We start from the raw sequence: 27,811 nt of genomic DNA on the forward strand, positions 1-27,811 counted from the left end.
GTTGATTTTTTAGACCTTTAGGGGGAAATATACAGGGAAGAGACGGTGATACATTTTAATCAGGGATTTCTTTTTGGCCTTCATGTGATGCAAGGCGTATGATTTTCTTTGGAAAATATATTGAAGTTCTAAATTATAGACAATCCTGTCCATGAAACCGATTTGGATTCTGCTCTGGGGTTGCTGCTTTTGGTGCAGGCAGTTATTGATTCAGGGTCATTTTTTCCTCTGTAGCCTCGGTGAATTTGATGGATCATGAGCAATTGGGTCACGGAAAGGTGTGGAAATCCATGGCTGCTGGATATAAGGATGTACTTTGGTTCTATCAAACAAGGTGAGACAACAACATCATCCGCATCACGGATTTAAAACATGCTGGTAAACAAGGTTTGTGATTTATTTAGACAGGTGCTGCCTCTGGTTTTCAGATGATAGCTGTTTAAAAAGCAGTAATGCAATCAGCCAGGATGTGTAAATGCTTTGTCAATAAGAAAAACTGATTGCATGAGCTGGTTGTTGTTGAGAAAAGTCAATGTTTTTTGGCAGGTTTCTTTTTTCGCCTTGTTTATAATTCTCGCCTTCCAGTTGGATGAGAGTCCTTTTACAGAAGCTGCAAGGCTGCACAAAAAATTAAAGAAATAGCACCACAGACAGAAATTTTTAATGTGTCCAATTAAACCTGTCCTCGCAGAGTCAGATTAGTCAAATTACAGATCGTTAAAGTGATCCTCAGCAGTTTGATGAGTCTGACAGAACGAAATCTTTCCAAACTCTTGAAGGTCAGCAGCTGGTCCTTATCTGCACAGGCGCTCCGACAAATGGGCCGGCTCAGAGAAGCTGGCAGCACTAATGTGGCTGAATGATGATGCACATAGTCGGCCATCTGATGTGAAGTTACAAAAGACAATATTATGCAACACTGTCTGGCTTTACTTTTCTGTTACAGCATCTAAATGGAACAATGAAACAAAATGCTTTTGTCTTGTCAATCCACCAAAAATAGAGAGTTGAATCAATTTTGACCCATGAAGGCACAAAAACAACTTCACTTTCACAATTAAAGGCCCATTTATGCTCTACGTTTGAAAGGCATACAGGTATGGACGGACCTTTCTGTCCGTACTCTGTGTTCATATTGACTATTTTGCATCCGTTCTCTTTAAGCCTACTGTTACGGACCAAACATAGCAATACCACCGCCAGTCCTGGGGGCAGTACTGAGCAATGCAGCCAACATTTCAACCTAGAGTTGCAAAACACAACAAAGAATTATTTGGAAAAAAACAAGCGAACCATTCTTTCAGTTCTGTTACAGACGGCGACCTCTTGTGGATTATTTTTTTAATGTCATCCATTAAAGCAGTGGTTCTCACCTGTTTTGAGTCGCCACTCCCAATTTAACATGCACTGGTGTCTGTGACCCCCAACCCCCCGGCCCTCCCATCCCGGTGTGAATGGAAAAAATGCTGTCCGCAGTGCTAAAACACAAAACAGTGCAGGTATAAATTCGAGTTCTTATTCTACTCCCTTTATTGGTTATCAATAAAACTCTGGCTCTTATTTCACTCCAATGTCAGTGGAGAAATCGAAAGATAGCAGAAACACAACTAAGTGAAGCGATCGTCAACAAGTGTGAGAGAGAAAACATTTTGGAGAGAGAGAACAGCAGCAGCTTTGCCTCTGGGGATGAGCTTCCGCTCAAGATATTGAGGGATATTTCTGTATATGATGAATAACATGTACAATAAATCTTAATATATACTTGTGTTTTTTCATTACATTCTGCCTGAATTCATAACTTCTAATATTTTAAAGGCGTTCTGTGTCCTTTTTGTCACTGACGTGCCCGGCCAATACAGCACACTATTTGTGTCTGATTTACAAGCACTTAAGGTCACACTTAAGCTATCAGTTTCTTATTGAGACACAGGTCTTGCCCAAAGGCACAATAACATCTTATTTTTGGCAAATCACTTTTGGATTTATTGAAAAACACATAGCAGCATAGCAATAACTCTTTAACGTGACCAACAGACCGACAATGGTCGCTACATCACATCATATTGCTAGTAGTTGAGCCAGTTAACATGTGAACAAATAACGCAAACTTTATTTTTCGTTTTAATTAAAGAAAACGACAATCAACACATACTAATTAAAGCCTTAACGAAACACAGTGGGGAGAAAAACAGCACACATTTCATTTTGAACATTTATGCTGCTGAGAGCTTGTAAAAATGAAAAACACACTGCGGGTATTCCGTGTTGTTTTTGGTCGTGCATGAAAAGACATATTTTAAAAAGTCAGGCTGATATTTACGGAGCCTCGAAGTTCTGATGTCAGCTGCTGTCGGCCCCAGTGCCTTAGGTTTCTCAGGTGGTGGAGCTGCTGTTAGGCTTTCTGGTGACTGACCTTGAGACCCCTGCTGCTGCTGCTGACCCAAGTCTTGAGCGGTAACACTTTTTCTGTGAAACCGTGGCTCCATTTTTCATCAACAGGTAGCTGGCAAACTTACTGCAGCTGCGGCTAAAGCAACAACACGCAAGTTTATTTCTTTCACTTTGTTTCTTTATTCCACTGTGTGTCACTGAACAGAATCTCACCCACACAAATCAGATCACACAAACTCAGTTGATACAGTGAATAAAGTAGAAAACAAATACAACCACTCCCTGTCTGAAATTATGTTATTTAATATTGATTATGTGCATTTATATTTTTCCGAAATGATTTGGCGGCCCCCAGAAATCATCTCGCGGCTGCCATTGGGGTTGGAGAAAGGCTGCATTAAAGCATCATAAGAGATGCTTTGAAATTTAAATCCATGTGGATCCATTTGCCAAATAGAGTTTGGAAATAACTCTATTAACAGTAACCTTTTTCCAACATCTGTAGTGTGTTAGGACACATATTTTGGATTTAACTTTACAGGGTGTTTAGATATCATCTAATTCAATACAGGGGCACTGTAGATTGTAGGGTGTGCAGGAAACTGTAAAGTTGCCCTGTATTACAGATGGTGATATTTCAGTGTGAAATTCTGATGTATGAATGGCCCTTGGTGATAGCGTACTGTAGGTCTGTGCATGAAGTGTGAGTTGTCGTTAATATTTAGAAGTAAACAGTAGGAATCAGATAGATACTCTGTATCGGCTGATACCAAATGCTCTGGTTTTGGAATTGGTATCAGGAAAGAAAAAATGGTATTGGAGCATCTCCAAACAACATCTAACAGCAGTGGCTTTGTCATAGAAGAGTCCAGGTGATAAACCGCCCACAATATGGGCTTTTCAGTTAGCTGAAGTCAAACTTTAAGCAAAACTGGACAGACTTTCCACTTTCAAAATTATAGAAACTGGTCTCCTCAGTTGCCAATGTGTACTGAGTGTTGTTGGAAGAGAAGGTAATAGAGTTAAACACATCCGGTCCCAGCTTTTTTGAAACATATTGACAACATCAAATCTGAATGGGTTTGATTTTTTTAAATGATGTTTATCAGTGCCATTGTTTGAATTTGGTTCTAATTTTGTTGAGATTTGGGTTTCATTACTTTTAGAATTACCACTCTTAATTAGTTTATATTTTACAAAATGTCCCAACTTTTAGGAAATAGGGATGTAATTTGAAACACACAACACTGCAGTTAGTATATGGAGTTAGCAGAGTACATTTACGCTGCTAAGATTAATTCAGATGGCAAAAGCAACACTCAACAGCCCCAGGCTTTGTCGGGTGAAAAACAGCACTGTAACAAAAATAATGATAACAGGAACAAAACAATTTAATGCTGCATTATAGCTGCGCTTCTTTGTAGCCGTCAGCATCAACATTTAAGTCACTATTAAGAAATGATGGCAGAATAGAGGTCTTCTTTAAACTCTGTATGTTTGTTTTTAAAAATAAGCATCCTGCCTGTTTTACTGTGTTTAGATTTGTCTGTTTGCTCTCATAATGGGAAACAACAGGAATGGAAAGCAGAGATGTGTCTGCCTTCGGCTTCTGCATGCACACAGTCAGTAATGGGAAACCTGACCTAATGTCAATGGAGATAATGTGGTGTGGTGGCATACACTGAGTATGACTTGTAGAGCAGAGGGGTAAACAACAGTGAAATATTAGAGGAAGACTTTCCTAAAGGTCTTTAAAAATTTACAGGGAGGAATTAAGGACATTGGCTGGAGAAAGATTAGGGGGATAAAGGTTGCTTTAGCTTTAATTCTTCAGCATTCACTTAGAAAATAAAGACTTGCTTGCAAATTTCTCCACCTTTTCTGTTTTTTTTTCATTCCAAATCAGTCTGCATTTTTTATTCAACATAAAAGGAAAGTTCTTGTTTTTTGTGTGAATGTTATCCCTTTTTTGACCTCTTGCTTGTGTAATTAGATTATTGATTGACACCCAGCTCACGTCCATAATCTCCTTCATATGCCCCCCCCCCATGTTAATGAACCCTTATCTGTGAGGGATGCTGAGTACTGTGAGCTAAACGATGGGTTAAAGAGGAGTGCTTAATGCCACCTCCATGAGTGAAGACTCGTGTCTTTAAGGATAAGATGACTAAAGCATTCATTGTTTTCCTTCTTTAGTAGGAAATATTTTTGCAGTTGGATTTTTGCAGTTGGATTGATTTTTTGGAAATACTATCTAAAGATGATAAGGCAGTAAAGTTCTGAGAAACCAAACAGTTCAGTAAAAAAGGCAGGCATATGTTTTTGTTTTTCCATTTTCTGAATCAAACATTTACTTTCTACTCTTTAAAGGACATACAGCTTATTTCTAAAGCCACTGAGATCACAAACACAAAGGACAAAAACATAATTTATCACAATAACCGCAGATATCAATTGAAACAGCCAAGATTAAACAATATGACTAGAGTGACTAAAGCCCTGAACTCTTGGAAGTGCAGAGACTGAGGGAAGCTTTAGTCTTTAGTTTGCTGTGGGCATGAGCTCACAGCACAAAAGGTAGAGGAGCTTAAGGAACTAGACAATCAGTTGAACTTGGCATGTAAAGGCTGAAAAAGTGCATGTTTTTTAGTTTAGCTCCCCCTCCATTCATGTCCCATCATTCAAGTCTGAGTGTATAGTTTCTATTCAGTTATTCAGCCAATTGCAGATTGAATTCAGCTCTTACCTTTTTTTTTTTTTTTTTTTTTTTTTTTTTTAGACCCAAGAAATCCTTTTTCTATTTATAATAACATTTAGAGAGTGAGGGGTTCAGGTGAAAGAAAAGAGAAAAACGTTCTGGTAAATTTTTGAGTTGCTGAGTGAACCACAAACTACATATTTTAGAAATCCTCAGAACGAAGGCTGCTGGGGTTGAGGTCCAGGTTCTGTGTGGGACAGTCAAGTTCTTCCACCCCAAACTCATCGAATACTCTTTTTATAGTCCTTGCTTTGTGCACTTGGGCACAGTCATGTTGAAATACAATAGAGCTCTCCCCACACTGTTGCCACAAAGTTAGAAGCATAGCATTGTCCAAAATATCTCAGTATGCTGAAGCATTAAGATCGGTCTTCACTGGAGATAAGGGGGTAGCACAAACCCTGAAAAACAGCCCCATGCCGTTATGCCTCCTCCACCAAACTTCACAGTTGGCACAGTGCAGTCAGGCAGGTGATGTTCTCCGGGCATCCACCAAATCCAGACTTACCCCTCTGACTGCCAAACAGAGAAGCGTGGTTTGTCACTCCACAGAACACATTTCCTCTGCTCCACAGTTAGTGTCGGTGTGCTTTATACCACCCCATCCGTGAGGCTTGCATGCAGCTGCTTGGCCATGGGGACCCACTGTGGAAGTTCAGAACTCTTCAGCTATGGAATCAGCACAGCGTTGGCGACTTTTGCACACCATGTGCCTTAGCAGGCATTGACCCCACCTTGTGATTTTACATGCTCTTCTGCTTTGTAGCTGAGTCTTAATGATATCACTTACCACTGACTTGGAATATTCAACAGGAGGAAATTTCACAAAGCATCTTATTGCAAAGGTAGCATCCATCTCAGTACTTCAGTGCTTTGGTCAACTGTGGTTGTTCTAAAGTGCTTAACAAATAAAGTTGGATTGGATTAGACAGTACTATGCTTGAAGTCACTGAGCTCTTCATACTGATCCATTTTTATCACAACTTTTTGCAAATGGAGACTACATGGCTAGATACTTGATTTTACACCTGTAGCAACGGGTCGGATTGAAACACCTGAAATTTAAAAAAACGGGTGATAATTTCGTCCATGTAGTGTATTACCTGTTTTTACTAAATTAATGAAACAGTGTCATTTATTACACCTTAGAAGAAAAGCAATAGAGAGATGCAGGTCGTCGAAGGCTCTTATTTTTGCAGACTCCGTGTTTATGAGGACTCCGTATCATTGGAGAAATAGTCTCATTGCTGCAGTATAAAAAATTAAACGGTATTCAAAAAGAATTTACAGAGTTTTGCTTAAGCTCAGTGATGTCTGATCTTTGGTCAGTTTCAGCCTCAAACTAAATATTTGATAAGATTTTGGTTTACTCATGCATCGTTTTTTTACTTAAGGCCAAAATGCAGCAGTTACAGCAAATCGAACAGCCTGGGCCCAAGAACAACTTTAAATCCTTATCAGCAGCACCTCTGCCTTCGACTAATGTTTATAGAAGCCTGATAAACCCACCTTGCTCTGCAGTTGTTTTCCAAAGACATTGATTTGGTTGATCTCTGGGCCAGCCTCTGCATTAGTAATCTCTTCTTGTGCGAATGGGATTAGGGTGGTCTCTGGGTTAATCTCAGCAGTGTCTCACTCCTGTGATGCCCATTAATATGAGCACAAAGGTTAGCTCTGCTGCAGCCCGCAGTCAGTGGGTGTGTTATCTCCTCCAACACACATGGCGTCCTTGGAATATGTTTCCTTTGTTTGGAGAACATCAGAAAGATTTTGAATTGTAAACAGAACCATTGCCACAGATGGCTAAATTTCTATTGGGAGAGCTTTCCAGATGGCGATCTCTGTAGATGAAGATTAAGACGATTTTTTTTTTTATTCTGAGTGCACTTAAAAAAACAAATGAATAAATTTCAAGTCGTTTTGACTCCACTCAAAAATCCAAGTCAGTACAGAAGGGATTCATCTCAGTTTTGGACTGGGTGCAGTTTTTGAATCCTAATTTTGAAATATGATCCAAGACTGATCATTGTTATTGTGCTTTTTAACAGGATCATGAATAAGTGTTAGCTTTTTATGTGTGCTTATCTATTCTCCCAAGCATCAATGTGCCAAAGCTGCAGACTGTTTAAAACAAGATTTACTACAAAGTGCCCACCATCCCTTTATTCCTTAACCTTGTTTATTCCAAGGCACATTTTTCATGCCAGCACACCAATTTGCACCTCTCAAAAACAAAAAAAGGAAGCAGCATCCACTTTCCTTTCTGAGCTGTAACATCCTCTGTGGATCAGATTTATTGGACTTCTTCAGCCTCTCGTCTGTAATCTGCAGCTCAAAATAATACTTAGCCTTGGAGCCAAACACTCTTATTGAAATGAGACTCTAAAAAAAATGTAATCAAAAGACATACCTTGCAACAGGCCCCCAAGCAAGATGTCCTCTCCTACATTTGTAAGCATGTGTTTATAATGAAAGGCTTTAATTTAATCTGTCACATTTCCTTCATCTGGGATTATGATGGCATGTGTGCAGTTTCACAAACAGCCTGTTGATGTGAAGGAGACACTCAACTATTCATGAATAATTGTGCTGCAGAAGAAGCCTGAGTTTGTTGGTCTAACTCATATCATCGCTCTTACACCCAGCCCGTATTTATGTTTGCAATAGCTATGATTTATTTATTGCTCATTTTCACAAAAGTCAAATCATGTCAGACAGTAGCAAGAAAGAGGATTAATATTCATATGCATGCAAAGACGGTCTAATCTTAGAAAAGCCAAGCAAATAGGATTCATGGTAAATCTCATGGTATGGTTTATTTGCAGAAGTTAAAAGAAATACAGCAGCAGTATAAGCAATACCCAAATCCACTCCTACCTGCTTAATCTTCCCGTGTTGCTTGTGCATCATTTTAGTTATTTTTTTAGCTTCCTGTGAATCATAAGAATTACATATCTCCTAAATACTGCAATTTAAAAACTTGGAGTAATGTAACAATGTAACATTCTGTCCCCAGGTGGAATTGGACAAATCAAATCCTTTAATTTTTGTGTAAAACTCACTGTCAGTACCCCATTTTTAATACAAAAAGTTTGGTACATCCTGCATACAGTGCCTATTAAAAGTATTGACCCCCTTGAATGTTATTATTGATTTTATAAATCAATCATGGTCTATATAATTTGGCTTTTTTGACAGAAAAATAACAATGCCAAATGTCAATTAAAGAAAAATATGTAATATAAGATAAGTGACTGAATAAATATTCTAATATTCTAATTTACAAAACTGCTCAAGCTCTGTCAGACTGCACAGGCATCGGGCATGAACAGCCCTTTTCAAATCCAACCACAAATTCTCTATTTGATAGAGGTCTGAGCTTTCACACAGCCACTCCAGAACATTTATCTTGCTGTCTTTAAATCATTTCTGTGTAGTTTTTGCCGTATGTTTCAGGTCATGTTGTCATGCTGGTAAAGAAATCGTTAGGGCTGACAGCTTCCATTCGAATGGTCGATGGTTTGGTAGAAAAGCTTATGTCCGTCCAAGATCACCTGGTCGGCGAGTCTCCTACAGAAAGACAGAATGCAGAGGAAATAAAAGTCGATGTCTGCTGGTCATAAAGTCCCGACGAAGGAACTTTTTCCCTCTCACCTCCGTAAATAAACACTGCATGCTGTCTGCTTTATGCTCATAAATGATACGGCGCAGACTGAATCAAGTGATCCTGTTAATAGTTACCGCTGTAAATGAATAAAATCAATGATCAGAGGTTATTTTGTCGGCTGTATGAGTTTAAAGAGTTGCCGCACTGGGATCACGGAGATCAAAGGCAGGTGCACGCTGGTCGTCTCTTAATTATGTTTTTTTAGTACGACATGATGAGCCTAAAAAATGTTTAAATGCTTTCAAAGGCTTGTTATGTTCATTTTAGGATCAGAGTACCAAGCAGGAACCTGTACGGATTAAACTGGTCCCCAGCGAGGTGATTTATTAATTTATCTATTTTTTATACCTGAATGATTGGTTGAAGCCTGGGTGCAATTTTGGTCACCCAAGTTTTTCTTTGGTTGACTACAGTCCTAGAAATCTTCTCCTAAGCCGTAGTTCCCTCGCAGACTGAATAAGATTGTCCTCCAGGGTTTTCCTCTACTCTTCCACATTTATTTTACCCTCTACCTTTACAAGCCTTCCAGGGCTGGCTTCTGAGAAGCATCCCCACAGCATGATGCTGCCACCACTGTACATGGAGTCTCCCACATGTCTTTTGGCAAACTCTAGTTGAGATTGAATTGACTTTTCTTGAACAGTAACTTTCTCTTTGCCACTCTCCCATAAAGCTTTGACTGGGGAATAGTATATTCATCTATATAAACAGTCTACTTCGTACTTTTGCAAAGAAGACTGTTTATAAAGGCAGTTTGCTTGCATTTTCAGTAGCCTTTATCACTGAACATTTTTGGTTTAAGTTATCAGACCTCCGAAATATACTGCTGAATGCTGCTGAAGAGGGTTCTATTTGCAGTTTAGAAATACATATAAATTTGGGCTTTTTATGTCTTTATTTATAGAGAACTGTGGAGGTGGAAACAGGGTGACATGAGGAAAAACAGGTGGGGAGGAAGCTACTGTCCAGATTTGAACCTGGGTGGCCTCCATGCATGGGGCATGACCTGACAACCAGGCAAACTTTTCCAAATGATACAAACACCTCTATCGATTACAGTTAAAATTCTGCATACAGTCTGAATTGCCCAGACAGATTTCCCACATATTTTGAAAGTGCTTAGATTTTCCAATGGCAGCTTTGGGTTAAATATTATTAAATTAAATATTATTATTAAATATTACCAACAATCTGTAGGATTTGGTTTGTCACTATTTATGAAGAAAATAATGTAGAATTGTTCCTAATGGTGTGGTATTGTAAAGTATTAAAGCACTGAAAATAATGACAACCTTATTGTTGAATCAGGGATATCCCTTAAATGAGAAACTGATATTTTATTTCTTAAACTGTAGTGCAGAGAGCAATGGTTCCATATTTTGAGTTTTCTGCTTTAGTGATTTCTTTCCTTTTTCTTGCAAAGTGAAAATGATGGGGCCCTGTTTTCTCCTGTGGAAATATGGATTGTCCTAGATCAAATACAGCATGGCTATTTCTGGACTTTAAAAGGGTAACAAATCTCACATCAACAGCAGATCAATATCTTGTCACACTGTCTGTTTGCTTCGCTCCCCCCTACTGTTTCTACTCTATTGACAGCAGGGAAGGGCAGCAGTTTGGCCCTTTACATCACAAACTCACCAAATTTGCTTTCATTAACTGATGCCAGCCATAGTTTAATCACAATATCATCCTAAAAGCAGTTTTGATGCCAGCCTCTGTAGTAGGACATGGTTGTTTTGATGAATCTGACCTTTCTCATCATTTTTGACTTTCAGGTTTCTTCAGGAGCTTTAATGTAGCCTTCATGCTTGGGTAAGCATTGTTGCCATATTTCCTGGTCCAATTTGGACACTTCTGTAAAAGCAGCTGCTTGTGGGAGTTCTAAAAGTCTTAGCTGGCAGTTTTGTGAAATACTTAAAGTTTTTTTATCTTTATCGCCAAAAAGGTTTAGTTCAAGTAGAAATAGAAAAGTGCAGAGGCAGCAGAGGAGCACTTTGTCAGCCTTTACAGCTGGTGAGCCTGCAGTCATGACATGCTCAGACTTTGAACAGTTGTTTTATTCAGACTTTTGAACAAGAGATAGAAGATGAAGTCCAGGCAGAAACATTTGAGGATTCAGGAGCAGCCAGGTTTATGGGACAAGATAGAAAGTAAGTAATGAGTGAAATCTCTTTGATTAATCATGTATGGTCTAATAAGTGTTTTAAAGAATTTATTTTATATTATGCAATTATAAAAAGGTCAGGGAAGTTACTGAAAACATTTTTTCAGTTTTACAATTTTCCTTTTTCGGTTATTTTATTATTGTTTTTATGATAACCATTATTATTTTTTCACCTGTGAGTTTAATTTATAAAGTTGCAAAATATAAGATAAAAGTCTGGCAAATCCTTAAAACAAACACAGAAAAGACTGGATGTAGTGCTGAAAGTTCTTGCCTGGTCTGGTTCTTCCTAATAATCTGCACAGTGTGCTGCTCTCTCTCTCGCTCATTAACGGCCAAGCCAGACTGCCCATCAATGATCTAGTCTCCCTCAGTCTGCTCTAAAGACAAACCATTAATAATCCATCCACACCATCAAAAAGGAGGTCTTCTTTTCCCTAAACAGAATCACAGTCATATGGAGCCCTTTAAGGGACATAGGAGAAAAAAAAATGAAGAGAGAAAAAATGTATTTTTTTTAAGGGACATGAAAATATGGGAGAATTTTTTAATTTGTTTTAACAGTTCTGCAAGATCTTGCAAAAGGAGATTGAAATGACGTAGCAGTACCTACTTCCGGGTCAAACCAACCAAAACAATTGAGGGCGAGCAACTGTGGGGGCGATTCATTGAATTTTACTTCGAAATTGGCCTAAAATTTAAAGAAATTCAATCCATGCTTAGTTGCAGGCATGCTTTTCGTCCCAGAGAAAGGCATTTGAAGGCATTTCAGGTGAAAGGGGACTCTTTCGTTGTAAAACTTCTGACAAAATGTCGGACAACTGCACATACAGATGGGTGTGTGCCAAATGCAGGGAGCTAATATTACGTGTAAGTAAAGAAAACATACAAATGGGTTTGAAAGAGATGGATCCAGGACAGCATTCAGTAAGACAAGCGAGCCGTTTAAGTAGACGGAACTACTTTGCAAAAGGATCTAACTTCATCTGGCTCTTGGATTCATACGATAAACTGAAGCCACATGGAATATTTATCAAAGGGGGCGTTGTTGGTTTTTTAAGGAAGGGTTTTTTTTCATGTCCCTTAAAAAAATTTTTTTCTCCCTTAAATTTTTTTTTTTCTCCTATGTCCCTTGAGGGGCTCCGTACAGTCATGGTGTGACGATCTATATTACTTTTGCACTAAAAGAACATGCATGCTTTACACGTGTTGCGCCTTTCAATTTAATTAGGTATTAAAAGTCAGCAGTAAATAAAAGCTGTTTCTGTAGCATAAATGTTTTAGAGCAGTATTTTTAAGTCTGGCAAATGGGATAAGAAGAGGAAACAGTCATAATTTCTTCAGTTAAAGGCTGAGTCACTGAGCCAAAATTCAGATGTTCTTATTACAAATTAAAGCAAAAATAAATATGATTTTCCCAACAAAGTCTGGCTGCAGACCACCTCCCTCAGATGCCTGCTGTGCAGACCATTGCTATCAGACAGCACCACTGTTAGGATGGAAATATGCAAAACTTTCAAAATAAAATCACATTAAACTGCCAGTTAGGTTTGAGGTAAGCGTTAGGATATGGGTAAGGATACCAAAAGTTAAAACCTGACCTACATAAGTTACTGAAATGTTCACTTTTAAAATAGCCTAATTACAAAATGTTAAATATATAGTTTAACATACAGAAAAAGTATACAGATATACAAATATATGTTATATACAAATATAAGATTTATAAAGTGTACATTTGATATACAGAAAAAGCCCTTCCTCCATGAAAAAAAACACCTTACCACAGCTAACAAAGTTGAACAGGATTGTGGAACTCACTCTTGATTGATCACCCATCACTGTCTCTTTCTCTCCACTCAGTATATTTGGGTGAAAATACAGTACAAGCGTATATCGGGGGGGGGTTTGTTCAAAACATGGGTACTTTGGTTCTATCCAACACTGTAGCTGATGGATTCAAACATGACACACACTTTTTACCAGCCACTGTTTAGCAAGAAGCATTATTTAAAAAGGTATAATATGATATCAGGCTTATAGTATTCAATACATGAGCTATTTAATAAGATGGAGTTGGCACATAGATGATGTAAACTGCTGCTCATTTTAAACCTCATTTTTCGACTAGTTTGTCCTGTATTCAACCATGTAAAAGTTTGCTGTGCTTTGTACGGGGACACTGTACATCCATTCACATTTTCTTAAATTTCAGTCAGGAACACTCTTGTCATAATTTTACCATCTTATTGCAAAATGGATATACAGTTTCACTTGGCAGAGAAGGCTCTGCTCAAAAGATGCTCCCTGGGTTAGTCAAGCAGCATGCTTTGACTTTCCAGGGAGTGCATAGCCAGAACCCCCCCTATGGGTGGACACAATATTCACAATGTGTACTGACTAAAATATAAGATCCTTTTTGCTATAAAGGAGGAGGCTGGGGTGGAGGAGGTTAAGCTTTGCCAGCAGCAGCAGTGTGGTGTATCAGCATTAGTAGAAGCAGGGATTAGTGAGAAATACATCATATGGAGTGCTGTGCTGAGAGAAAGAGCTGTGATGGCTGTGGGAGCTGGGCGGCGATAATTGCAATCAGCTGGCTGTCAGATGATCACAGCTGGGCGTATGACTACTGTGTCCTGCATGAACTAACGCTAAACTTCATTATGAGTATTGTACTTGCTATAATTTGATATTTTGTGCACCATTTGTGCAGTCTCAAGCCAAAATTCAGGCTTTGTTTAACTACTGTAAAATTGGGACAAGTGAGACATTGATTCAAACACACCTTTACCCAGATGCACCAGTTGCAACACTACTTGTCTATGATACTGAGACAAACCATCCCAGCACACAACTACCTGTGAATATTTGACAGCAGCTCTGACACAGGGAGGAGGTGGTTTGGTCAGTGAGCCCGCAAGCCTGCTCAGCTTTGGTCAAGTCTGTAGGAACAAGTGGAAAAAAAGGGTTCACTTGATGCTTTTAAACATAGCAAAATCACTGTTCAGATAGACTACTTTTATTCACCTCAGTGTCCAGGAGGTTGGTATATGCATATATGTAAAATATATGCAATATCGGCCAATAATTTATTAGTACCGATAATGATTGTGCATCCCTAGTTCAAAGCCCACAATCACAGTATCAAAAATCTTGACATTCTTACTCAGCAGGAACAAGGGAGCAGAGCAGAAACACCAGAAAAATGAATGAAGACACTGATGTTTTGCTGAAATTAGAAGACTGTGTGTACATTTCATTGGCTAAATTCCATAATATATGTTGTGTCTTCTACTTGGACTAGCATGGGGTCTTGTTTTGGCGGCGGGCCCCTGCATCACATAAGTGGTAGGGGAACAATGCTAGGCTTTGAATATAATCCAAAGAGACAGGGACAGCTACTGATATTTTTAAATATAGCTTGGCACAAATGGCTTACCAATACATTTAGGCAGGTAGACATGGTTGAGACAGTCTGCTGAAGATAAAGCCAACATCAGAATGAAAAAGAAAGTTGATGCAGAAGACTTTGGCCATGCCAAATGCAGTGATTTCTGCCGTGTAATTGGCTGATTGGATATGTGTGTTAATGAGCAGTTGCACAGGTGTACCTAATGAAGTGATCGGTGAGAGTGAAGTATATTTAATCAAGATTAAGAGTTATTATCTTAGATGAACGTTAACAAGTCCAATAAAGATCTCAAATTTGATAAGTTATTTTTGGAAGCAATTTTTTTGCAGCTACCTTTGGACTAGTTGGAGTTATTTATTAAAAAAAAAAACATAATTATTTATTTCTGAGGACAATTCACTACGCTAAATTCCATTCTGTAATTAAAGTATTTAATTTTGCCATTAATATTCCATTTCTCTAATAGGTGGAGAAAGCATGCAGCCTGCATTTCCACTGTTTATCTCCCTCGCTGCTTCCTCTCCCCGCAGCCTCTGAATTTCTATCTCCAAACAGAAGGGCAATCATTTATATGCAACCAAACATCATTACATGAAAATGAGTTTGATGGATGAGAGATGTGCTCCAAATGTGAGGCTGGGTTTGTCTCCATCTGTGTTGGCCTCTCGATAATAAAGCTCTTTGTTTTCTATGTGCAGTCACTTATCGACGTGACCAACAAAAGGAATGGAAGTGCGAGTGCTATCAGCGGCTCTCTCATTTAGGAAAAAATTCTAAGGTCGGCTGTTTATTTAATCTGCAGTCTGATTGAGTTTTCATGGGCTTGTTGCTATGGTTATGCAGGCTTGGATGGATTTAAAGTGATTTTTTTCTTCGCTCGCAAAAATGTAGCATCCTCATTTTAGCGCGCAGGGTTAAGAACAGGAATCAAGAGATGCTCTGGGTGGAGGATTTTCCAGGGGGTGTAATTTCATTCATCAGTTGAGGTTTTAATGTGCTGCGATTGATTTTGCACAGTGAAGACGCAAGCAAACTTCATAGCAATATCACTTCAGATATTAGTACTATATTTCTTTCGCTTTATTCAGCTGACTTATGAAGTAAAATGATCAAACTTTCAGGAGGATTCAATCACTAGAGGCCTGTATATAGATTTCATTTCATGTTAGAGCTTCAAGTCAATTCAGTAGAGGTTATTTTGATGCCTGCACAGCACAGCAAAACTCACTGCATTGAAGAATGTTCCTTTCTACACCCACGTTTCTTCAGAAGAAAAGATGTACTCAGTCGAGGTTCTTCAAAAAGAGACATGGCCTCTTTTCCTGCTCTCTGGCTGACTGCAGTGAATAGCCTTTGTAAAGTGTCCTGGTTTCAAAGACACATGAAGGCTGCTGCCTCCCACACTCACAGCTCCACAGCGGAGAAAGCAGAAGGACACTCCACGCATGTTTCCCGTTCACTTTACAACTAAAGAGACAAATAACCGTCTGCCCTTGACTCAACCAATTTAAGTTAGAGTTTCTTTGTTAGCTATCAGCTACAGAATGTTAAAGTGAGAATACTTCCTGTCAAACAGAATTTATTCAAGCACTGACCAAATCAGATTTGGTCATACATTTTAGCATTTTGTAAGGTCTGTTTGGAAATATCAGAAATGTTTCTTTTTGTTTCTGCGTCAGGACAACGACTGCCTGGTGGTTGAATGTGGCGATGAGTACCTATACCTACCAGCAGGCCTGCCCACACAGTTGGCTAGCCTGACAAACCCAAAGAATGGCCCCTCCCCAGTTATTGATAATATGAATGCATATGTTGGATCAGTAGCCCTGGGGCTAGCATCCTTGTGAACAGTTCCCTCATTTTGGAGCTGAGAAGTGTATCAAGCTATGATTGGGTTCTGATGTTGTTCTGTTTTTGCAATGTTCTGCCATTGGATACCCATGAATACCACTATTTTGCCAGTGGAAAATTTAACACGAATTTTTCCACTTCTTTTTGGCACTTAAATCCCATTTTTGCCACTTTCCACCAATTTTTTGCAACATGTTTTTGTACTTTAATCAATTTTTTGCCACTTTTTACCAGTTTTTTACCGCTTTTTGTCCTTATTACCTCCGCCAAGGAGGTTATGTGATCGGCAGGGTTTGTTAGTTTGTTTGTTTGTTAGCAACATAACTCAAAAAGTTATTGATGGATTTTCATGAAATTTTCAGGAAATGTCTGAAATGGCATAAGAAAGAACTGATTAGATTCTGGGAGTGATCCGGATCACCGTCTGGATCCAGGAATTTTTTAAAGGATTCTTTACTATTGGGAGATAGGGCTAATGGCAGAGGTCTGCGCTCTCCGAGTGCTTTTCTATTTGCTACTGTCATTTCCACTTTTAATCAGTTTTTGCTGCTTTTTGCCCATTTCTGCCACTAACAACCTATTTTGCTGCATCTTGCCCTTTTTCCCTTGTTTTTGACACTCTTAAACCTTTTTCACTGCTATTTACCTTTTTTGTGACTTAATTGCCACTTTTTTGTCCATGTTTATCACTTCTTTAACCTGTTTTTGCTGTTTGTCACCCTTTTTTCAACTTCTTGACAATATTTCCCATTAATGCCAATTTTTTATTACAATAGAAAATTTAACACCAAATTTTGGGCACTTCTTTTTGGCACTTTAACCCCAGTCTCACTTTCTACCAATTTATGTCACTTGTTTTTTTTTTTGTTTTTTTTTTACTGTAATCCTAATTTTGCCATTTTTCCACCCATTTTTGCCACTTTACGCTTTATTCTTGCAGTTTTATACCTATGTTTGCTGCTGTTATTTCCGCTTTGTTACCCATTTTGCTACTTTTTGCCCATTTCTGCAACTATTAACCCATTTTTGCTGCTATTTACCCTTTTTTTGCAACGTTATTGCCACTTTTGCCAATGTTTGCAACTTCTTTTTCCCCTTTTAGCCCATTTTCGCTTTTTTTTTTTTTTACCATTTTCCCCTCCTCTTCATACAATTATGTCATTGTAAAAAGAGAGACAACACGAGTGCTTCTGGTATCCCACACCGACCGGAGTATTTTCAAAGCCCAGTTCAGGGCCAGAGATTTGCAGGAGACGAGTTAAAGCTGAAGGAGGGGACAGGAGTGCTTATTAGGCTGAAATTTCAGTGTGAAAAAATATAGATGCAGTCATTTCTAAAATTCACTGAGGGGTTTTCTCAAAATAAATATTCAACTTTTAACAAATATTTGTTGGGGTTTATAGCCTATCAAACTAAGTGTCCATTTTCTATTTATCTGTGCAACATTCAAAAACCAGCTGTTTGCAATTTGACAACTGAATAGCAGTCAACAGCATTGGAAGACCTGATTCAAGCTACAACCAGTCCATTCAAACTGCAAATGTCTGTAGTACTGTTCTGAAATAGTCTAGTTACATCACAAAGCATGGGCTGCAGAATCCCCACAGATGAGTATAATTTCTCAAGGTTTTGCTTGACCCTGAATTAACTGAAAACTTGAGAAAGAAATTAAAAGACTGCCAGATTTCCTACGATTCAGCAGATCAGACCACTTGCCAAACCAGGCCTCATGTTGTGGAGGAGTAGTGTGAGTTGTGGTATGTTTCTTTCTATTTGCTGTTGGTGATTTAAAGTTCCTTTTTAAACTCCTGCCATAGGTTCAATGTGTGGGTGGAGCCAGGAACTCCTTATTTGGTCGTTTACTGTGACAGCGCAGGCCCTCGAGAGGAATCCTGTCTTGTTTCCCATACATATCCTCGGAGTAGACTTCTGTTACCGGGCAACCTGACAGTGACTGAATCTGATCATCTGTTCCCCGCCTCCACCCGTCATGCCTTTACATTTCTCATGTTCCAGTGTGCTTATTTCATGTCCTCCTAAATGTCAGCTACACATAAGTAATCAAAGCTGAGGAGGGAAGCATGTTGTCTGATTACGCTGTTGCACATGGAAACACAGCAGTGATGTGACAAATTAAATCAGCTTGTTTTCACAAATCTTTCCGTGTGCAAAACAAATTTTTTTCCTGTAATTGTTTCATTTAAAAGAGCCCAATTTGCAGTTTTCTATTTGCATTTCATAATTGTGTTCATACCCAGAAAGAAATTGTGACTGTGTATCAATCCATTAGGATGTCTTGCTGCTCCAGATAGTAAGATGCCAACAGTGAATCACAATGGAGCCTAATTTGTATGAGAGTTTAACTGTGACTGTTTCTTAATGTCTACTCTGCTCACAAATTATTCAGCCATTAAGTCTGCAGAGTTCTGGGCTGACAAAAATGAGCAAAAGCCTCACCGTTGTTCCATGAAAGCTGCTTTAATTTGTTTTTCATCCGTTGCAAATCTTCCAAATTTATTCAGTTTTGTTTTGATGTTTTTCCTGCAGAGATACAAGGCCGGGAGGTGTGATGACATCCTCAAGTGGAAACCCCCCAATCTGAACTCTGTGGACTTTCGCCTCAAGATCACCAAAGTCGGAGGAGAAGGGTGAGTCCTCAATGCCTCGTGAATCTAAATAGCACCCATCATTTTGTGACACCCAGGCTTACTCTGAGGCATTCACGCATACGTGTACAGCTGCTGTGACTGTCAGTGTCAGAAGCTTGCTTTGAATCAAACAAAGCCATTGAATTCCCCTGACATTAATCTTTTCGTTACTATGCCATCTTTTTCTGTCATCTCCTCTTTGCTCTAGGCTTCAAATACATCTTACAGTATCTTACAGTAATGGTGCTACAGTGTGGTAAAGTTCATTCCCTTCTCCATCACCGCCTTCATGCACCAAAGTATCCTACTCCAGAAATTTCATATACTGCATATGACAATATATACATAAGGAACTCTACTGCCCTTCCCATGATCTCTCATTTTATGCTTATTATACTCTGCACCATAAATAATTCAAACACACTGATGCAAGACGAGTCCTCATCCAGGTAAACATTTGAACTCTGCAGGGAAACATGAGAAAAAGGAAATTGATTCCTGCAGGTCATTTTTGATTAGAAATTAAAACAAGCTGTGACGTAATTAATTCTTGAAAAATGTGCAGAGCGTGTCCAGTAGTTGGTTGCTTTGTCTTTCTTTAATTTGGACTAATACTGGCAGCTGAAGGGTTCAGAAGACAAAACCGCAACTATGGAAAAGACTACTGACTTGACAGTTGTCCAGAAGACACTCATTGACACCCTCCACAAGAAGGGTGAGCCACAAAAGGTCATTGCTGAAAAGTCAGGCTGTTCTCAGAGGCTGTATCAAAGCATATTCATGGAAAGTTGACTGGAAGGGAAAAGTAACAAGCAACAGGGTTGAGCTCAGCCTTCAGAGGATTGTCAAACAAAGCACATTCAAGACTCAAGAACTTCACAAGAAGTGGACTGAGACTGGAGTCACCACACATAGAGGAGTTCAGGAAATGGGCCACAAGTGTTGTGTTCTTAGTGTCAAGCCAAGCCTGCACCACGAACAATGTCATCAGGGTCTCACCTTGGATAAAGAGACAAAGAACTCAACCTCATTGGTCCAAAGTTCCTAACTTAACTGGTTTAATTGGCAAATCAAGGTCCCAGATTCTTGAGGGAAATCCAAGTGGCACAGAATCCGAGGTGCTTAAGCTTTGTCCACACGGAGGTTTATATGGTATATTTTTGTTTCGTTTCGAAAACTTTTTCCATAAACATGGGATCATTTCAGGAAATGAAAACGCTGTTGTATATGCCAAGCCTGTTAGTGGCGCTGTAACGCTGCCACGGAAATGCACCAAAAAGACAGAAGATGATCACGGAGCATGTGTATAAACACAACAGAACACAACCCTGTAACCGCCGTTGTTGTTTTGGCTGGACCAGCGCATGCGGCTTAAGTTGGCTATGCTATGTATGATGTAATCATTTCAAGAAAGATGCGGTTGGCTGTCCACACAGAGACAAAACGGTAAGCGTTTACAGATTTGTTCACTCTGAGACCCGGTTTCAAAAAGTAGCATTTAACAGCCTCCCAAAACACCATTTCTTTGTGGATGAAATGCCGATACAACAAAAAACTTTTGATTATACTCCTGAATTTGTCTCCGTGTGCATGGAGCATTAAAGTCCAGTATTTTCAGTTTCCACAGTCTATGATGGTTTGGGGTGCCACATCATCTGCTGCTGTTGTTCCACTGGGCTTTATCGAATCCAGAGTCAACGCTGTCAGCCGTCTACCAGAAGATGTTGATGTTTATGCTTCCATCTGCTGAGAAGTTTTATAGAGATACTGATTTCCTTTTCCGGCAGACTTGTCATCTGCCCACAGTGAAGACAAAACTACCAGTAACTGGTTGACAGACCATAAGGTTGCTGTACTTGATTGGCAAGCCAAGTGGACTGACCTGAACCCTATAGAAAATCTTGGGGGTACTGTCCAAAGGGAGATTAGAGACACCAGAGCCAACATTTCTGACGAGCCGAAAGCTGCTATCAGAGCAACTTGGGCTTCATGACTGACCAGCAGCCTCCATGTCACATTGTTTTGATGCAGTCATTTGCAAAAAGGAGCCCTGACAAGTAAGTCATATACTGTATTTTAAGAAGTTTAACATGATATCAGTATTATGAATCCTTTATGGTGTTATATAATACTCTAATTTTTTATAGATGGTTTTTTTTTTTTTATTTCCTTGAGCTGTAAGTCAGGAATCTCAACACTAAAATAAAAACGTATTGAAATATTACGAGACACAGGTGAACTTTTTGAATATTTTCTAATATTTAGAGATGCACCTGTACATATAGCAACAGCTAATGGATGGGTTTGCATACATTTTTCTATCCATATTTCCCCAGATGATACATCCTACAAACTTCTTACTACCAGAGTTTTCTTGTAGTGCCTCCATGAGATTTAAATTTGGACTGATGGATCCACAGCTTCAGAATTTGGTATTTAGTTTTCCAAAGGATGGTTTCCGTAAACTTCATTAGTCCGTTCTTTTTGAAAAAGGGCACATCATTATTTCTCTGTATGTTTATTTTGTCCACTGGCAAAACTGCTGACATTCCCATCAGCCTCTGCTCTACTTTTTAGGCCTCAGAGGAAATGAAGTCATTCTAACATTGTAACTTTCAAATCACATGTAAGCACTGTCATTGTGAACATGGTAGCATGCTGTTGTTCACGTAAAACCTCAAGCACCACACAGTTACTGCTCCCCAGAACGATCTGACAAAGTTGCTCACACGGCTGGAGACTTTTTTCATCCTTTACACCACACTGCTCATCTCCTCTGTCTGTGTGCTATGTCTTCAGCTGAGTCTGTCAGTATTGTGTGAGTGAAGGCAAACAGACCCACACCAAAAAGCTTTGTGGTCATGCTGACTTTTCCCTTTGAGAGCCAGGTGACCTTAGTGACTGTCCCAGCTTTGTAGCCACGAGCCTGCCATCATTCAGCAACAACAGACTGAGGGGAGCACAGCAGGGCACAGACGTGCATTCTGCTCCAAAGCCAGCCAGAAGTCCAGCTCGTCAGCTTCCTGACTCTCACGTGTGTGTGGGAGAACACTCACTGACATTGTTGCCTTTAGAGATTTTGTCAGATAGTTCCCCAAAAGATGAAATTGTGCTCGTTGGACCATCAGGCGTGGTGTAGGTTTTCACATCTCTCTGTAGCTGCTGTCTGAGAGGTGGAGAAATGGACAGACATGTAGAGAGGTAACAACTGTTTATTCATCAGCCCACACAGTCAGTCCTTGAGCACGTCTTTGTGTACCACCGAGGCATACAGCCTTGCAAGTTTTATTGCCTTTGTGAAAGCGAGCACAGAGGCAGCAGACGGTGATTATTGTGCTGCAGGAAGTGCTGAGAGGTGGAAGAGAAAAAAATGGAAAGATGAAGCCATTCCAGAGAAGGATGCCAGTGCCCCTCCCATGTGTGGGAAACCAACAGAGCCAAGTATTGTATGGATTTCTTTAATTCTGGGTATTTTGAACCAGCATTTTGATGAGGCGATGAGTAATGGTTATATCATCATTCACTAGGTGTGTAGTGATTTTGAAGACCAAGAAAGGAGAATGATTCAGACAGAGTGCCTTGGATTTGCTCTCTAGAGGCAATCATGGAGGCTTCAGTTACTAGTCTTTCTACTGTGCTCGGTCAGACTCATCATTACATCATTTCAATCCATATTCTGTGTAAAGGAGCCGTAATCAAGACAATGAAGTCACAGGCTGTCACTTTTGACTGATGGGAGAGCATCAAAGTCAGCAACTTGTGGTTAATAAACCTTCACAAAGTAAGGAAACCGTGTGTTGCACTGCCACAAAATTAGCTGCAGTTTTCTTAATGTCAGGCGCCATTTAAGCTCAGCTAGAAAAGCAGGCAGCAACTTACAGTGGCTACAGTCCCCAGTAGACTGGTCGCAGGTTCATATCCTGATCCTGACACTGTTTGGTGCATACATACCCCACTGTCTCTCCGTGTATTTCCTCTTTCTTCACCTGTCCTGTCCAATAAAGGGGGAAAAAAAACAATATTTGAAAAAAATCCCTGTTGTCAAAATATTGCATCAAATTGCAAAAGTCTGAATTCCCTGTAATAAATAAGTAAATCTGTTTTGTGTGAACAAACAGTGTGTCCTTGCTCAACATTTTGCCACACTTTCCCATTTCAGTGCAGTAATATAATACTAAAGCTAGCAATCAGCTACCCTCAGATAAATTGGTGCTCATTAAGTGTCCATTGCATGGGACATATCTCACATTCATCTTGGAAACCTCCCATACAACGCATTTGAGCAGGACTTTTTAAAAAGTTCTCAGAAGGTGATTGGACGAAGGTTCTGTGTGTCATATTCATCATGGACCAATTAGAGCGACAAGTTGATAAGAGGTAATATGCATGCACAGCTCTGGTAGTAATCTGAGCTCAACAGGCAGGTGCTGCTGTAGTTTCTGATTGGCGGAGCTTGTTGGTGGATAAAACTCATGCCGAGGCAGGTTAGTTGAAGTGCAAAAACATATTCTCCACCAGGAAAAGCTTTCAGTGTGGCTCTTTGCTTTTGTTTTGATAAAGAAATGTGGCCCAGTTCTGATAAATGTGCTGCTATTCTTTAGCTACATCTGAGCTAATCGCTACACCAGTGGCTGCCATTGTGTACACGGTTTATAGTACAACTAAATCCCACCCGTAAACATTACAAACTCATGCCAAAAACAAAACATCTTTTCCGTCATGAAAAGCTATCCGTGCTGTTTTCGTAGTTCTTTATCTCCACTTCTGATAAAACTGCTGCTATACTGCTACATCCAAGATAAAATGCTACACTGGTGGGAGGCCATTGCCATTGGTTTCCAGTGCAACTGAACCACCCATAGCCCACCCACTGCCTCATTGTCCTCAGATGACGCTGATTGGTCAGGTCCGAAAACAGACCTGAGCTTTGCAAGATGAATTTGCCAGATGACAGACATGGAATCTGGCCAATCCATCTGCTTTGTAATGTTACTGATTTAGTTTATTGTAGTTGGTTATGAAGTCCTAAATATTCTTAATTAGCAAATTTGAAATTTAAGGCCTTAAACAGTCTTCTGAAGTCTGATTTTTACCACTGATAGGTCTTAAATTTTAGATGGCACCAATCTCATATGATTTTAATCATTGTCCTTCACAAATTGCTGCATAAGTATTTTCCATAACTAAGGGACTCTAATGATGCAGTTCTAGATTACTTCAGGGGGAACACCCAGACCCCCCTCTGATTTTATCTAACTCACTCTGATCAATTATACCCTGTACTGCTGTAAAACACTAGACCAGTTCTCATCTGGGCAACCAGGTACCCATGCAGGCCACCACTATTTTAACAGGGTGTCTCCTAACAAAAGCATTATTCTGCTTGCATAGTGCTTTTCTAGTCCTTTGACTACCAAAGTGTTTCTTACACTACAGGTCACACTTACCCCTTCTCATCTATTCACTCTACATTTGAACCCTGGTGGCAAAGGCTGCTATGGAGAGTGGCCATTACTAATAACTGATCCCATTCATTTGTACACATTCACACACCACTGACACAGCAGTGGGAGCGATTTGGGGGTAAATGTTTTACCTAATGACACATTGACATGTGACTGCAGGAGCTGGGGATCAAACCCTGACCCTCCAGTGGAGAGAAGATCAACTTTACCTACTCAGCTACACTGAAAAATAATATTTTTGATTAATTTAGAATTAAAGACAAAATGTTGCAAACACTGGTATTGCATAAACAAAAAGGGCAGCATGTAAAATGGAAGCTGAGTTAAAGCTAATATGCATTCTTTAGTATTTACTTTTAGCAATGCTGAAAAAATCGTTAATATATATAATTTGCACTAACTTTTCTGTGGCATTTACGATAATATGTTAAAACATTTACTAGTATACTATCATAGTGACTACACTGATCCAGGTGGTGTTTTTTAATTTCTTATTTCTACTGTGTCAGTTGTAAAATATGAACTGCCATCATTGAGAATTATCTGAAGCTGCAGGAAATGATCTGGTTCTCTGCACTTGTAGTGTAAATCAGAAAAAAGTCTATGAGAGATGTCAAGAGAGCGTCTGCTCACGGCTTTTAAGCTTTCAGCTCCAACATGAAGAATTCTGCAGAACAAACATGGAGCCTGTCTTTGGACTCTGCACTCACTGAATGGATTTCTCTGTATGGAAATAAAGCTTTATAGAGTTGGCGCCCCGATGACCCGGCTGTCTTCAGTTGGCATATTATCACAGGGATTGTTCTGCCTGAACCCAGCAAACACATTTAGTGGAATTTATCATCTTATTTTTCCACTGTTGAACATACTTACACTCTCTAGCCTTGTTCATAGTATTTATACATCATTAATATTTATGTGAAGTATATCTTAAGCGCTTTTTCTGTCTTTGGCTTGTAAGTAGATGGTTCAAAATGTTTTGTGCTTTTTAAAGCAGAGGTTTAAAGAGCAAAAATAAAAAAAGGTCCACAAAACAAAACATTAATGCAAAGGATACATGCATAATACTAGTCCCCTTGCGTGCATTAATATATGAGGGTAACACCCACAACAGCTGATGTCAAGTCCAAAAAGTGTGGCTGTGACTGAAGTCCATATGAAACCCGTGTATGACAGGCATTTATAAGGGCAGCAATAGAGCATGAAAGCCACCATCTGACATTGGAGGCTTGATGTTGGAGTCTGTTATGTCAAGTGGAAGGTCAGGGGTTTGGTCCATGGTCAAGACGCTGAAATTGCTCCTGCAGCTACGCCAGCAGAATGTGAACGCCTGTGAATTGAGTCATACAAGGGATGCACCTATGCATAGGTTTATTATCATTATCAGCTGAACATCAACCCTTAAAAGCTCAGCTCTTAAAATACAAAGCTGAGAAGAGCAGACATAGAGGCTTTAAGGTCAGATTTGACAGAGAAGTAGAAGATCTAAGAAAGAAAAATGATAAAAAGATGGAAGACAGTGCTATTCTGTACTGATGTCTTGTCATTTATGTTTTGATGCTCTATGTAGAAGATGATTTCCCCAAGAGACAGGAAGGGTTAATTTATCTGCCATTAGGGTGCACATGACGTTAAATGGAAGAATGTGACATGTAGTTTAAAAGTGCTCCGAGTGTTTAGAAGACCAGAAAAGTGCTGTACAAGTCCATTTAGCTATTTAGCAAGCGTGGCCCACCCAAAAAGAGGTTTAAAATCTTCTTGTTAAAACTGTGGGATACAAACTATTGATGCACTAACAGATTTGTTTCCAAAAAAAAAAAAAACCGAGTGCTGACTCTCAAAAGTTAGGACTCTCACAAAAATTTGATAATAAAGGAAAGGGGTTGGCGATACAGTTGCTATTTTATTTAAAATTCACAAAGAATAAAAGACAAACTCCAGTTGAAGCCATCACACAAACAAGAACTGTAATGACATTGTATTTAAATACATGTACTTCAATGTGGAGTTGGTCCCACTTTGCAGTTATGACAGCCTCCACTCTTCTTGGAAGGCTTTCCACAAGATTTTGGAGTGTTTCTGAGGGAATTGTTGCCCATTCATTCTGTAGAGCATTTATGAGGTCAGGCACTGATGTTGAATGAGAAGACCTGGCATGCAATCTATGTTCCAGTTCATCCCAAAGGGGCTCAATGGTAACCTTGCAAAGCAGATGGATTCACCTGTACCTTGTTTCTCATGGGCGAATTCGTCTTGCAAAGCTACCATCTGAACTGTTTGGGCCCGGTTAGAAAGTGACAGGACCAATCAGCGATGAAGGGCAGTACTTTGGGGCGCGGCAGAGTCGTGACGTAAGCGAGCAGCAACAAGAGGCCGGTGTTGTTATGGCGGAAGACATTAGCCTGGATGCTGCTAAAGCTCCAGTTTTATCAGAACTTGACAACATGTCAAAGAACAGCACTGAGTTGTTTTCTTTTCAAAAAATGTCAAAAGTCATGTACTGACATGTCTATTGTTGCCATGGTTTGCGTTATTCAGTTCTATATGGACACTAGGTGCACACGCACCTGGGTAGCAGGGACGTCACATGTTTTGTTGCTCTGATTGGCCCGTAAAGATGTGACAGACAGAGCGTTCATCCAGTCACCCTCTGAGTTTTTTTTCAAAGGCTCTGTCCTTTCCCAAATGATGTATTTCGAAGGTTTCCCAGATGAATGTGTGAAACAAATCCAACTGGCGTGTCAGGTTAGCTCAGTGGGGTTCTATGGGAACTGAACTCATCAAACCATGTCTGTATGGTCCTTGCTTTGTGCACTGGGGCACAGTCATGTTGGAATAGAAAAGGACCTTCCTCAAACTGTTGCCACAAAGTTGGAAGCAAAGCATTGTCCAAAATGTCTTGGTATGCTGAGGCATTAAGATCACCTGTCAGTGGAGCCCAAAACCCTCAAAAACAGTTCTATACCTTAATCCTTCCTCCACCAAACTTCACCTTTGACTTTTTTGTTGTGCTTCCTTCTTTAGCCAGCTCACTTCCCATAACTTATCAGGGTATTTGGTCTTGATTACTTTTTTAACTGATTTCAGATTTTTCACTCTTAACACATCTCACACCAAAGAAAATCTGACAAAATAATCTTAAGGTTATGTTTACACAAAGATTTCATCCAAAAATGACAACGTTTCGTCGTGTTATGGCTATTTGTTTTAATCAACAACAGCGTTTTGGATGCCTGAAACTTTGGAACTGTGTCTCCGAGTGCAAGCCCTGTTAAAGAGAATTTCCCTGGCAGGGCAGCCAGAGCCGAGCTTGACACATGGCGACACACGTGTGTTGCTCGACATGAAAGGTCAAGCTCGACAGCATCTCTTTTGTTCAGGCCTTTTCACCCCTGATGTTACGACCAAAGACTGACGGTGGTTTTCAGACCCTTGGGACATCCAGAGCAGAA

The 27,811-nt window shown here is 39.6% G+C and overlaps 1 protein-coding gene across 1 annotated transcript in view; it reads left to right on the top strand.

Moving 5' to 3' along the window:
• The window catches only part of rngtt (RNA guanylyltransferase and 5'-phosphatase), a 161,358-nt gene that overhangs the window by 107,309 nt on the left and 26,238 nt on the right, over window positions 1-27,811 (top strand). Inside the window, exon 13 of the mRNA XM_041804477.1 lies at window positions 18,794-18,894. Coding sequence (XP_041660411.1) covers window positions 18,794-18,894 — 101 coding nt within the window. The remainder of the gene's footprint in view (window positions 1-18,793; window positions 18,895-27,811) is intronic.

This window comes from Cheilinus undulatus, linkage group 14, assembly GCF_018320785.1.
Source record: "Cheilinus undulatus linkage group 14, ASM1832078v1, whole genome shotgun sequence".
Classification (NCBI taxonomy): Eukaryota; Metazoa; Chordata; class Actinopteri; order Labriformes; family Labridae; genus Cheilinus; species Cheilinus undulatus.